The 12,972-nt window shown below is 60.7% G+C and overlaps 3 protein-coding genes across 7 annotated transcripts in view; 2 read left to right on the top strand and 1 right to left on the bottom strand.

Moving 5' to 3' along the window:
• Positions 1-6,497, bottom strand: part of WWP2 (WW domain containing E3 ubiquitin protein ligase 2) — a 32,220-nt gene extending 25,723 nt beyond the window's left edge. For 2 of the 3 annotated variants that reach the window (XM_042885935.1, XM_042885933.1), the window contains exons 1-4: positions 6,450-6,497; positions 4,007-4,091; positions 3,245-3,392; positions 2,835-2,953 (exon numbers count right to left, since the gene is read on the bottom strand). In XM_042885935.1, the coding sequence (XP_042741869.1) occupies positions 2,835-2,953; positions 3,245-3,392; positions 4,007-4,076 (337 nt within the window). In that variant the 5' untranslated portion in view covers positions 4,077-4,091; positions 6,450-6,497. Of the gene's footprint in view, positions 1-2,834; positions 2,954-3,244; positions 3,393-4,006; positions 4,092-6,440 lie in introns of all 3 variants that reach the window. The other variant, XM_042885934.1, reaches the window with a different exon arrangement.
• Positions 6,498-6,578: 81 nt separating this feature from the next.
• Positions 6,579-9,119, top strand: NOB1 (NIN1 (RPN12) binding protein 1 homolog). The gene is made up of 9 exons (XM_042885938.1): positions 6,579-6,662; positions 6,734-6,866; positions 6,940-7,073; positions 7,138-7,209; positions 7,296-7,436; positions 7,510-7,737; positions 7,976-8,073; positions 8,200-8,344; positions 8,517-9,119. Exons 1-9 carry the CDS (start codon positions 6,600-6,602, stop codon positions 8,784-8,786), a joined length of 1,284 nt encoding a protein of 427 aa, XP_042741872.1. The 5' UTR covers positions 6,579-6,599; the 3' UTR covers positions 8,787-9,119.
• A 535-nt stretch (positions 9,120-9,654) lies between these two features.
• NQO1 (NAD(P)H quinone dehydrogenase 1) lies at positions 9,655-11,513 on the top strand. Of its 3 annotated transcripts, XM_042885942.1 has the most exons (7): positions 9,655-9,783; positions 9,885-10,021; positions 10,130-10,294; positions 10,364-10,494; positions 10,625-10,738; positions 10,809-10,910; positions 10,984-11,513. In XM_042885942.1, exons 3-7 carry the CDS (start codon positions 10,186-10,188, stop codon positions 11,287-11,289), a joined length of 762 nt encoding a protein of 253 aa, XP_042741876.1. In that variant the 5' UTR covers positions 9,655-9,783; positions 9,885-10,021; positions 10,130-10,185; the 3' UTR covers positions 11,290-11,513. The 3 variants fall into 3 exon arrangements, with proteins under 3 accessions (XP_042741876.1, XP_042741874.1, XP_042741875.1); XM_042885940.1 differs by lacking the exon at positions 9,885-10,021 and having other exon boundaries at positions 9,693-9,783; XM_042885941.1 differs by lacking the exons at positions 9,885-10,021; positions 10,130-10,294 and having other exon boundaries at positions 9,693-9,783.
• The last annotated feature ends 1,459 nt before the right edge of the window (positions 11,514-12,972 follow it).

Here is a 12,972-nt window from a genome sequence, read left to right on the forward strand (position 1 = left end):
AGCCACTGACACAAAGATAAGCAGCTCCTCCAGGCTGACCCAACAGCCACTGCCACGCACTCTACTCAGCAATCTACGTGCCCCCAGTTAGCATAGGGCAGCAACACCACCATCCCATGGCACACGCAGGGTCCCTGCGGCCATGGTCCTCTGGGAGGAACCTGAGGGGAGCAGGACATTCTCCAGCTATCCCACAGAGCAGGGAGGAAGCAGAGTTTAGGAGAAGTGATCATCTTTAGTCCTATAGGAAAACCAGTCTTCCCAGGCAGTGGAAGATTAGTCCTTGCTGCTGACACAGCCTCAGATGCCCAAGAATCACTGACAACTGTGCCCACTCCACTGCCACGCAGCACAACCAGGAGGACCTCAGACCTCTTTTCCCCTCCTTTTCTCTGACCAGGACCACCGCCCCAGCAGAGACAGTGCATTAAGCATTCACTGCAGCCCATCTGACTGCCTGCTTTCACCACTCCTTGGTGAAAGAGCCTTTGCTTTCTGGCCATGCAGAATTCCTGTGGCAGCATATTCAAGCAGTGGGGTCAGCTGCAGCTTTCCAGAGGTTGGGGGTTTGGCCAGAGGTGCAGAAGAATGGAAAGAAAGGGCTCTGCAGGATCTGTCAAGTCCTGGCATATGGTGCCACTTGAGAAACAGGAGCCTGTTGATGTAACTTGCAACCCGAGCAGTAAGCAATAAAAGCAAGCACTTTCATCCATGAGCTGCAGCCCAGCTTACTGGTGTCCCTCCAAAGCCTGCACAGACATTCACCACTCGGCTGCCAGGGACCAGCAAACAGCAGCACCAAGATCAGCTTCCACCCAGACCGCGTCGGGGGCCGCCCAGGGACACTGCTCCAGCCACACCAAGGAGCTGCTGGCACCTGGGAACAGCGTTACTGCTGGGGGGCCCAAGGCAGGGCTGTGCCACCGAGCACAGGAGGCTGTGCCTTGTTTTCTGTCCTTAATCCCAGCCGAAGACAGGAGCGTGCTCTCTCCTGAGCCCCAGCACCGGCCACATCCTGGTGGAACAGCCTGGGTCCAGCTCCCCGTAGGCTCTCCCCATCACCCAGCCTCACTGCAGAGCTCTTTTTCCAGGCTGCAGGCCTCAGAGCTGAGGCTGTTCCACCTGGAGTGACGCGTGCTTGGCAGAAGGTTCGACAGCGAGAACAGAGGGAGCCACGGCTGCTCCTGGCAGTACGAGCCCTGCAGACACTGCCACGAACGTCACTGGAGATGAGAACACCACCCCTGCTGGAAAACACCCATCTGCCCAAAAGCTGAGCCACGAGAACAATCCTTCCACACCAAGTAAAGCTACAGGAATACAAAAGATTGCAATTATGCTCACACAGCGGTAACTTACAGAAAACCTCACTAAAACCATAGCGAAAAAAACCCAAAACTAACAACAACAAAAAAAGGTCAGACAGCAGCAAGCTGCCAGCCAAGAGCTGCCCTGGGGAGGACACGTCCCTGCTCAGCACCTCCCAGGAGCAAAGAATGAGCTTGGGGGCTTCCAAGAAGCAGACAGCACTCAATACAGTGTCTCCCTCAGCAGGGGGACTTAGGCTGGATTAAGGCATCCCTTGTCCAGCTCAGGAGGGTTTAATCCCAGCTTACTTGTGCGACCTGGCCAACTCCCTGGTCACCACAATGCTACACTCTGGAAACGGCTTCATCTCCTCAGCAGGCAAGGCAGGAGCCAGCAGCCAGGCCACAGAGCACACCAGGACCAGGGCAGGGTCCCTGCGATGCAGCCTTCCCTCCAGAGGAGCAGCAGCAGCCTGAGGCCCACACAGAGCTGGAGCAGAGCCACAAATGCTGAGCAACAAGGAGCAGGGCCCAGACTTGGTGAGACAGGCAGCATGCAGGAGTGTCCACCCTGTGGCAGCACCTCCCCAGCAAAGCAGCACTCTGCAGCTTTAAGAGTCCTCCCTCCTGGCCCACGGTGTCAAGGAAAAATCTGACACATTTTTTCTGCCACACGTTAACGAATGAACTAGAACAGCCAGTTGCCTTTTCCATTCAATTTCCACACAGCCCCCTGGGACACCCACTAATGAAAGGGCTGATTGTGCCCTGCCACAGGAGCGGGCAGGTAGGGCGGGAGCAGTGGCACGACTCTGGGAGAAAGTAGGAGGGAGCACCACGGGGCTGAGCCCCCAGCACAGGCAGATCCAGCAGCCCAGCCCTGTGCCTCCAGGCACCAGCCAGGTCCTCACGGGCTTTACAGCACGACTGCAGCAAACGAGCTCCTCATGTGTGCCCAGCAAGGATGTAGCGATGCCAAGGCCCCAGGGGCACGGGGCAAGCCTGCCCCAAGGAGCACTGTGGGGACACTGCTGGGACTTTGTCACCCGCAGTAGCAGTGCCAAGGAACAGCCCCATGTAGGCCCGGCAGAGGCCAAGCACACCCCATTCCCCGCTGGGCAGAGGCCCCTCTCTCCCCCCCCTCCCCATACCAGCTCTGTGTTCTGTGAGAAGCAGAGCTTTGCTTGGAAAAGACAGAGTAAGCCTTTTCCAGCCCCGCGCAGCAGCTTCCATGGCTGAGCCTTGAATGGGTGTCTTTATGCAGAAGCTGCTGCCACAGCCACACTCCAGTGACCACAAATGGCAGCAAATAGCAGCAAATAGCTGAGGGTTTGTGTTTCCACACAGCTCTGGCACCCCGGCTAACGCAAATCTGGCTGCTGTCACCCAGCACACAACAGTGCCTTGTTCCCTGCTGGGGCCACTCCTGTGGTGTGGGGAGACCCCGGCCCTCAGCAGGGACACAGAATCCGCACAAAGGCCAAGGGACCCACAGCAGCTCTGACCAGGCCATACAGACAGACATACATTTCCCACCACTCTTGAGCAGGTTCCATAGGCTGACGGAGGCGGTGCCCAGCAGCTCGTTCCTCAACGTATGGCAGCTCCACACCTTCAGGTCCAGGTGACTCTGAGCCGTGACATTCCTAGAGAGAGAACAGGAGAGGGGCCATCACCATGGCCTCGTCCCTTCTCTCTGCTCGGGAGCAGGTAGCGCCAGGCCTGCCAAGCCAAGGAGCAGAAGGGATGAGGGAAAGCTGCAGGGTGACAGGAGACCTTATCCCCTTCCTGGTGACACTCACAGCATCCTCAGCAGGGGCAAAGCCCTCTGACATCCAAACAGCCCTAGCTGATGGAGCTGCATGAATCCCCGCTAAGGGCAAGGTGTGGGAGCAGGGGACAGCCCCAGCCCACGGCACAGGGTTAGAGGGACTTACAAGATGAGGATCTCATTCCACAGCAGCTCAGAGCTCCCCATCTGCTTTCCCGTCTTCTTGGTCTCGCTGGGCAGCCCATCGCCCGCCACCTCCACGTAGCAGTTCATCCGTGACTGTCGGCTGTGGGCCTTGGGCTTCACGGACACCACTGAGTGGGACAGGCAGGGGTCAAGCAGCAGCCCCACAGCCCCTGCCCCAGCCCGAGGACACTGCCTCACATGTGCACACCCATCTCTGCCACTGATGCTCTGGGGAGGGGACAGCATTGGGCCAAGACGGCCCTGGTCACGCTTCATCCACTCCCATTTCACCCCACAGACACCTACCATCCCTGCTCAGCTGCTCCCAGCCCCAGGAGCCTGATGAGAAAACCCATGCTCTATGACAAGCCAGGGACACAGGGGATCTGCAGGAGCCAAGGGAAGGAGGCAGTTGGCTGGGGAGAACTGCTACGCTCTAGATAGCTGTGCCTGGACCAGAGGGCTGCAGACAGTGCTGGGACACAGCTCCCGGCATCTGGAGCCATCTCGTGGCCACTGCAGCACAAACACCGCCGTGACAGCGCTATGGAGCCACATCCCAGCGGAGGAGGCAGAGCCCCCCACAGGCAGCGCTCTGCTTCCAGAGGCCTCCAGCACGAAGGCCTGGTAAAGACTGCATGCACCACGGAGCCTGGAACACGGCCCCTTCCCACCAAGGTACCCCAAGGTCTCCTACCTCGGTGCATCCACAGCTCAGCTCCCAGCCCTGCACAGGACTCACCTTTCACAGAGAGCTGGGACTTCTCGCAGGGTGGCCCTGCCCTGGCCCTGCTGGAGCTCGCAGAGGCCATGTCATCACCCCTGGCCTGGAAGGGAGAGAGAGATGGGGACTCAGCACCAAGGCTGAGCTGGGGCCCAAAAATATACTGTGTCCAGCACTCCACACAGCACAAAGAGCACGCAGCCACTTGGGGCAGCAGCCTGCAGGCAGTCTTGTGAGCAACTCCACCTCACCCCGACCCCAAGGCCGCTGCTGTTCCTGGCCATAGGGACAGAGCAGCCTCCAGCACAACCGAGCACTAAAGCCTGCAGGTGAGGGCAAGGCATGGCACATAGCATCCCTTGGAAAGGATGAGACAGCAGCATCATGAGCTGGGTCTGCTCACAGCACAGCGAAGCTGCATGTCCCTCAAGGATAGCTCACCGGGCTGCTGGGCACCAAAATACCATGGAAAAGATTGGTCCCCTCTATTCCAAGACACTGCAGAGCTGCAGCTCAGTGGGCAGGGGAACCGCAGCCGCTCCAACCGCAGGGCCGGACCCCAGCACAGCCTGCACCTTCCCAGGCACTCACCACTTCCTCACTCTGGGGCACTGCATCACTGACAGCGACCACAGCACTTCCCTCTCCCCTCTCTTCTCCAGGAGGAGAGGCTGAGGGAGCTGGGATTGTTCAGTCTGGAGAAGAGGAGGCTGAGGGGAGACCTCATTGCACTCTACAACTTCCTGAAGGGAGGTTGTGGTGAAGAGGGATTTGGGTTCTTTTCCCAGGCAATAAGCAGGACACAGGGTAATGGCTGCAAGTTGTATCAGAGGAGGTTTAGATTGGACAGAAGGAAGAACTACTTCTCTCAGAGAGTCAGGCACTGCAATGGCTGCCGTCCCTGGCAGTGTTCAAGAGGCATCTGGATGACGTGCTGTGCGATATGGTTTAGTGCTTGTGGTGGCAATGGTGCTGAGGAGATGGTTGGACTAGATGATTCCAACCTTGTGATTCTATGATTCTATGGCAGAGGCAGCAGTTTTTCTACTGAAATGCCTGACTATGAAGGAAAATCCCAGGGTCAGGGATCACGCAGGAGCACGAGGTGCTCAGTCTGGCCCCAGCAGTCAGCTATGGTATCACGCTGCTCTCACGGGGCCCTGTCTCAACCTCTGCTAGCTCCTTTTTAGCCCCTCCCACAACACAGGCTCCCCACACCCCTCCTGGTACCAGCCTGGCACAAGGCTGAGCCTAGGAGCCTAACACAGCCTTGCTGGGAACTTACTGCTGGGCTACACAAGACCAGGTGGGGGCCTGGCAAGATGCCCTCCATCCTCCCTGGCAGCTGGGAGCCAGCTTACAGACTGAGGTCATATCCAAGAGAAACTGCCTTGCTATTACAAGCTATTCCAACTCCGGTGGGAATTCCAACTCCAGTTCAACAGATCATTCTCCAGGATATTGCTGGTTGACCCCCCCAGTTCCACATCACCACTCACTTCATTAGAAACATCAGCAAGTCCCACAGAACGCAGCCAGCCCGCAACCAAGCCCTGTGCAGGACGGAGCAGTGAGCTCTTCCCCAGGGCACTTCCTGTGCCACCGGCAGCGACCCACACCCCAGAACTGCCATGCCGGGACCTGGGGATCCCTGATCCTTCCTCAACTTCAGGCACCGTTTCAGCCCTCTGCAGCCATCCCACACAGACACAGCCCCAGGCTTTGCTGGGGAAGCTGACCCGGCAGGGATTCATAGTTCGCTGCACTCATTCCAAACTCTCACCACACGCAGCCCTCGCGCTCTCCCGCCACGACCTACAAAGCCGCAGCGCCAGTCAGCCGAGCGCAGTCACCGAGCGTCCCGCACTGCGGAGCGCCAGCACCGCCCGACACGGGACGGCGGGAACACGGCCGCGTTAGCGCGGCTCCTCGCTGGTGGCGGCTACGAACCCTGCCCCCTTCTGCCCGCTTTCTCATCCTCTGATTCTCACTTCACCTCACGGCACAGCTGCGTAGGGGCACCCCGGGCCCTCTGCTTCCCCCGCGCCCCGGTAGAGCTGCAATGCTGCGCTCAGCCCGAGGCCGGAGGGGTCGGGATCCTCACAGAACGCGCACGGTCTCTGGGTGCCGAACCAGCGCCCGGAGCCCCTCGCCCAGCGGTGCCGCCGAGGGCAGGGGCAGTTCCCGGACTCCGGGTTGAGCTCCGGCGCCGCCTCCTCAGCCAACGCTGCCGCCGCCGCCGCAGCTCCCACAGGCCCGCCGCTCCTTCCCACCCAGGCCTCGGCCCCCTGCCCGGCCAGCCCCACAGCCGGTGCCCCGGGTCGCCACGACGGGCTTCCCCTCTGGAGGCCAGCAGCCGCCGCCGGTAAAGCTGAGCGGAAAGGCTCCCCACGCTCAGCGACCGCCAGAAGCGACCGCCAGACCCCGCCGCTTCGCGCCGCCCGGCCCTCACCCGCCTCACCGGCAGCCGCTGCGTTCCCGCTTCCGGCTGCGGCGCCGCCGTCACGTGACCCCGCGCGCACCTGACCGCACCGCCCGGAAGTGCTCCAGCAGCGCCGCTCCCGTCGGGCTCCGCGCGGCGCTACGGGGTGCGGGGAGGGACACAGCGGGCATGGCGCGGGTACCGCATGTCGTGGCCGACGCCGGCGCGTTTCTGAGTGGCGCCGCGCTGCAGGTACGGACCGAGGGCTCCGGGATGGGGGGAGGCTCCGGGCCGGGCTGAGCTGACCCGCGGCCCACCCGCAGGACGTGGCGCAGAGTGTGTACACCGTGCCCGAAGTGCTGGCCGAGATCCGGGACCGGCGGGCGCGGCGCCGCCTGGCCGCGTTGCCCTACGAGCTGCATCTCCGTCGCCCGCGGGCCGACTTCGTGCGGACGGGTGAGTGCGCGTGGGGGCGGCGGGGCCGCGTGCGGCTGTGGGGGTAACGGGCTCCTCTCCCCCGTGCCTGCAGTCACCGAATTCGCCAAGCGCACCGGGGACTTCCCCAGCCTGTCAGCCGCCGACCTGCAAGTGTTGGCGCTCACCTGCCAGCTGCAGGCCGAGACCGCGGGGCCGGGCAGCGTCCGTCTGCAGCCCCCGGACAAGGTAAGGAGTGGGCTGGGGAGTGGGGATGGGCTGCGGGCACTGCTGAGCCTGACGCTGTCCACAGGTGCGGCTCAGCTCCAGCCCGCGGCACCCCGAGGCCACGCTGCACCTCGCCGGCTTCCACCTGCCTGCCAAGGTATGGGGTGTGACGGGGACAAAGAGGGGGCGTGGGGGGTGAGAGGAATGGGGATGTGGAGCCTTGGGCTGCTGTGTGTCCTCCAGCACAAGCGCCTGCGGAAGGGCCAACAGCAGCAGCACAGCCCCAGCAGCAGCACGGAGCTGCCCGACAGCGCCGAGTTTGGCTCCTTCCTCTTCTGGAGGCCGCCCCTGCCCAGCATCGAGGATGAGCTCCAGGAGATGTTGGTGAGGCTGCTGTGCTTACTGCCCTGCATCCCGGCTCCTTGGCGTACACAGCACCAACTGCCCATCTCTGCAGAAAACACACAGCATCTCCAGCAGCTCAGTGGCCACCGATGAGTGCCAGAGCTCGGAGGATGGGGATGGTGCCGAGGAGGAAGAGGAGGAGGAGGAGGAGAGTGATGATGATAGTGAGGGCTGGATAACGCCAAGCAACCTCAAGCAGGTCCAGCAGGACACGGGGCACTGTGACACTGTGCCTGCCGACGTGCAGGTCGGCTGTGTCACCACAGACTTCTCCATGCAGGTGAGTGCTGCCTCATGGCACTGGCTCCAGCCCCCAGCTCGGTTGATCCCACACACGTACCATACAAAAGTCACCCTGCGCTGCCTTCTTTTGTGTTCAAAGCTGCCAGTTCTCCCCACAGCAGAGGCCTGCACAGAGCCCATTGGCTTTGCTGCCTTTGGCTTCTTGCTGCCCGGGCAGGCAAACCTGGGTGGAGCTGCTGGGCTCATGGCATCTTGCTTTCTCCCCCTCATGGCAGAATGTGCTGCTGCAGATGGGCCTCCACGTGCTGGCAGTGAATGGCATGCTGATCCGCCAGGCCCGGAGCCACATCCTGCGCTGCCATGGCTGCTTCAGGTGCAGACACAGCACCACCAGGGCAAGGGGCAGTCTCTGGGGATGGGCAGTAATCCCACTCCTGGGCTGGGCCTCTGCTCTGCGGCCCAGGGAGTAGTAAACCTCCTCCATCTCTGTCTACCACAGGACAACTTCAGACATGACCAAGGTCTTCTGCCCTCACTGCGGTAACAAGACATTGAAGAAAGTTGCAGTGAGCGTCAGTGAGGATGGGAGCCTCCACATGCACTTCTCCCGCAACCCCAAGGTGCTGAACCCACGGGGACTCAGGGTGAGTTGCTGCATGGGCTGGGCTAGGTAGAGCTGTGGTTGCCTTCCGGATGTTCACTTACTGCAGGGACTCTCGAGCTTCTTTTGCTGATTTCTCTGTAAACCAGCAGTCACTGTGAAGGTCCTCTAACCAGGAGTTACCCCAGAGGTTTAACAGTCTGTTCTTTGGGCAGTATCCGCTGCCAGCGCCTCAGGGAGGGAAGCATGCCAACAACCCGCACCTGGTGGAGGACCAGCCCTTCCCACAGCAGCGGCTATCCCGCAAGGCCAGGCAGAAGACCAACGTCTTCGACCCCGACTACATTGCAGGGGTCTCTCCCTTTGCAGAAAATGATATCTACAGTCGCGCAGCCAACCTGCAAATCCGGGACATGGCACTGGGCGCTGGTAGGAGGCGCCTGAACCCCAACGCTGTGACAAAGAAATTTGTGAAGAGAAGATGAAGGGCAGTTCAGGGCCTCTGGCGGTGCAGTTGCGAGGGAAAGGGAAAGGTGGGCTGCCTGGGCACTGCATGGCACCTAGTGAGAGCAGGAGGGTGAGATGCCTGCAGCGCCAGCACCCAGCCTTTCCTTCTGGGCTTCTTCAGATGTCAGCGGGGCAGGCAGCAGCAGGGGCAAGGCTCTGGGTGTGTGACGTACTGACCCTGACTGCCTGCCAGACCCAGCACACATGGAAGGTGCTGGCTACACTGCTAGTGGGGTATAGGCATTCCTGTTTATTTCCAAGGACGCCATGTTGAATGACAGCAGTGCGAATAAACATGAAATGCTACACCACCATGACTCAGTCGTTTTTCCACTGAAGGGAAAGCAGGGCTGTTGGGCTGCTGCCCACCAGCAGCACCCTGGGACGATTTCTATCAGGGCACTCCCTGACAAGCAGATATGAACTGCAGATTTTACAGCCAACCTTTCTTGGGTTCTGTGCCCATCTGCACCTGCACAGCAACCCAAACCACCCCACCTGCACTGCACAGCTGCTCCTGCAGCTACACGCTGCTGGATGTGAGGCAGGGTACCTGCCCACAGGGGGAAGGGGAGGTCGGGGTCTGGGTGCACGACCCTGTGCAGGTGACAGCCCTTGGTTCTCCCTAGGGCAGACCCATGACATAACACGGGGGGCTGGTGGCTCCCAGGGGGCTGAAAACAGCACGGGGGGGGGGGGGGGGGGGGCTCCCCGAGGGCAGCGGGTGATGTCCCAGGCAATGGGTGCTGGCAGGGACACGGCTGGAGAGGCGCAGCGGGCCTGGAATCTCGCCTGCGAGCAGCGGGGCGGCACGAGTGAGTCTCGGTACCGCACGCCCCGCCTCTCGGCCGGCCCCCCGGGTCTCAGCAAGCCCTGCCCGAGCGAAGTTCAGCCAGCGTTTGTACTGGCCGCGAGCGGTGTTACGGCCTCGCTCCAGTTCCACTCCTGGGAGCCGAACCGCCCCGGCAATGGCAGGTAGGTGAGCAGGTACCGGTACAGGCGAATCTTGCCCGGGGCCAGTGAGCGGCACCAGGGCCTCGATGCTACTGGCTCCAGCTGTGCTTCCCTCTCTGCAGCACCGATCTGCAGCAGACAATAACTGCGCCACTAACTGCTGCCTTTGTGGGTTCACATGGCCGTGGAGTTGCAGCTCCCGGCACGGATTGCCTGGGGCAGCGGCAAGGTGCTGGTGGGGATTGGTTGGGGGACAACGGTAAGGGGGTCTGTGCAGCATCCACGGGGCTCCGCAGGGCAGTGTGGACTCCCAGGTTCAGCCACGTGGGTCCGTCGGCCCCGATGCTGAGCATCACCCTCCCCACAGGCCGCAAGGCGCTCATCGTGCTAGCACACCCCGAGAAAACCTCTTTCAACCACGCCATGGCAGCAGCAGCCAGCAGCGCGCTGCGTGACAAGGGCTGGGAAGTCACCATCTCAGACCTCTATGCCATCGGGTTCAATGCCGTGCTCTCACGGCGCGACATCACCGGTACGAGTGCAGCCATCGTCCCCACCAGCCCCCAGCTTGTTCCTCCCTGAGCCCCCACCCTCCCTGCAGGGCCCCCCAAGAATCCCGAGCACTTTGTCTACGAGATGGAGATGGGGCATGCATGGAAGGAGGGACGCCTCAGCAGCGACATCGTCACCGAGCAGAAGAAGATTGAAGCGGCCGACCTGGTCATCTTCCAGGCAAGACTGCGGTGCAGTCTTCATTGCAAGGGCTGAGGGGGAATTTGTGGGGGGTGGCTGCTTTTGGAGGGGCTGTTTCAGGGGGGAAAAGAGCAGCAGCGCTCGCTGCCTGACCCACCCGTGCCCGCAGTTCCCGCTGCAGTGGTTTGGGATGCCAGCCATCCTCAAGGGCTGGTTCGACCGCGTTTTCGTCGACGGCTTCGCCTATTCCTTGGCCAGCATGTACGACCAGGGGCCCTTCCAGGTAGGCCTCGGGGCTGTGGGGGAACACGTGCTGGCCCTGCAGCCCCTGCCTCTCCCCTTCCCGTCCTCAGAAGAAAAAAGCCATGCTGTCACTCACCACCGGCGGGATGGGCTCCATGTACAGCCCCAGCGGCATCAACGGCGACATGAACGTGCTGCTGTGGCCCATGCAGGTAGTACGGTCGGGGCTGGGGACAGCGTGGTACCAGGGCACAGTGCTGACAGCTCTTCCCACCCCGGTGGCAGCGGGGGACTCTGCACTTCTGCGGCTTCCAGGTTCTGGCGCCCCAGATTTTCTACAGTGTGCGCTACGCGAGTCCTGAGGCGCGGGCACAGATGCTGAGTGCATGGAAGAGCCGCCTGGCAGCCGTGGAGCAGGAGAAGCCCCTCAGCTTCGTCCCCAATAGCTGCTTCGAGATGAGCCTGGCCGGCGGCTTCGTTCTGAAGCGCGAGGTGCTGGCGCAGCAGGAGGGGCAGCAGCACGGCCTGTCGGTGGGGCAGCACCTGGGCAAGGCCGTGCCCCTCAACGAGCAGCTCCAGGCCCAGAAGTAGCAGCCAGGGCCTGCGCCCGCACTGAGACCCAGGCCTGGCCTCACAGCACCGCGGCAGGGGGCCGCAAGGGCAGCCCCCACACCTGCACGCACTTGTTTTTCTGTGTTCTCTTTCCTGACATTTTTCTGTGCAATTTTATTCAAAATCAAGGCTTCGGGGCACAAGGGAAGGGCTTGTGGTTGAGGCCTGCGTGAATGCAACAATAAATTGAGGTCCAGAACCTGGAGGTGGTGTGCTCTTCTCTGCCCCCATCAGGCAGTGCAGACTCAGGCCCAGCTCTGCTGTGCAGCTGGGGGGCTGCCCCCTGCCCACCCCTGGAGCTGGGCAGGAACCCTGGGGACCACTGACACCGGGCGGCCCCACTGCAGCCAAGGCCACAGCCTCAGGGACTGACACAGCCCTGATTTCCAGGTCCCTGATCTCCAGGTCCCGTCATGTCCTGGGAAGCCTCAGCACCCTATCGCTCACCTCCTGCACACGCATCCACAGAATGGGCCATGTAGTGGGGCAGTATTTGAGCTGAGGAGTCTGGATTGAAATTCAAAGAAAGGGGGCTGAGGGCCCCTCTGAGGCAGCAGCTGTTACTGTAAAGAAGCACAGTGCTGGCTAAGCCATGTGGGGCAGGGGGGGGAAGGCCTGAGCTGGGGGGCTCCATCCATAGCAGCGGGCATCGGATTATCAGCGTGGGCAGCGAACACTGCATGGGACTGAGCCCAGAGGGAGAGTGAGGCTGTGCCAGGCTGCGGGAAGGATCGCCTCTGCTCCCTTTTCTCACCCACTCGGAAGCTGAAGGACCATGACGGTGACGCAGCTCTCTGGGGGCGGGCTCTGGGACGCTGAGGACGTAGCAAGGAGCTCGGACTTGGATGCATCATCAAAAAGAAATGCTAACAGGAAACTGAACACCCACACAGCAATGCACACCAACACACGCCCCTTCCTCCCACAGCAAGCAAACCGGTGCCACGTTTCCTCCTGTACTACAACAGGGTTCAAGGCTCTGATGTCTGCTCCAGTATCGTACAGCAGTGCATTCTGTCAGAACTCAGGGTACGTTTAATGTTTTTGTTTCTTACCTATGTTGTAGTTTTTCCCATCCTGGAGATGCACAAAGCCCATATTGCCACGCACCGCAGCGCTCTCTGCACAAGCTGTCTTCTGCCAAGTTGTATCCCCATTATTTTTCCAGCTTGAGCATCCATCTGAAAATTCCAAGAAGGAACTACCTCAGATCACGCACTGTTTCCCACAAAGCACCATCTTGATCAAGCTGACCCCTCAGAACGCAGCCACATTTACCAAGGCATACTTTCAGTTACATTAATTGATTGTATTCGCTCGTCTATTCATTCTATCTCTTTGCATCCAGCTGAGCACAAGGCAGATCCCAGGCCTCAGCCTTGCTGCCAGCTCTGCCTGAGCTGAGTGGGGTGAAGCCACTGCCAGCCCCACAGGAGAGCCCAGGGATGGGACTATGGGACACCACAGAGGGAATCCCCACCTCAGGCAAATCATGAATTACCTCCTTGAAATCTCTGTAACTCAAAGCTGGTGTTTGGGCAGTAAGCAACTTTGGACCTAAGACCACATAATAACAAAGAAACATTGGAATTGTTCCCCCCCCCGCAGAGTGTGTGCATGACACGCTGCCTCTTCCTATGCAACAGCATAAGGCATGCACCA

This window comes from Lagopus leucura, unplaced genomic scaffold (assembly GCF_019238085.1).
Source record: "Lagopus leucura isolate 7727_CA_CO unplaced genomic scaffold, USGS_WTPT01 Super-Scaffold_100053, whole genome shotgun sequence".
Taxonomy (NCBI): Eukaryota; Metazoa; Chordata; class Aves; order Galliformes; family Phasianidae; genus Lagopus; species Lagopus leucura.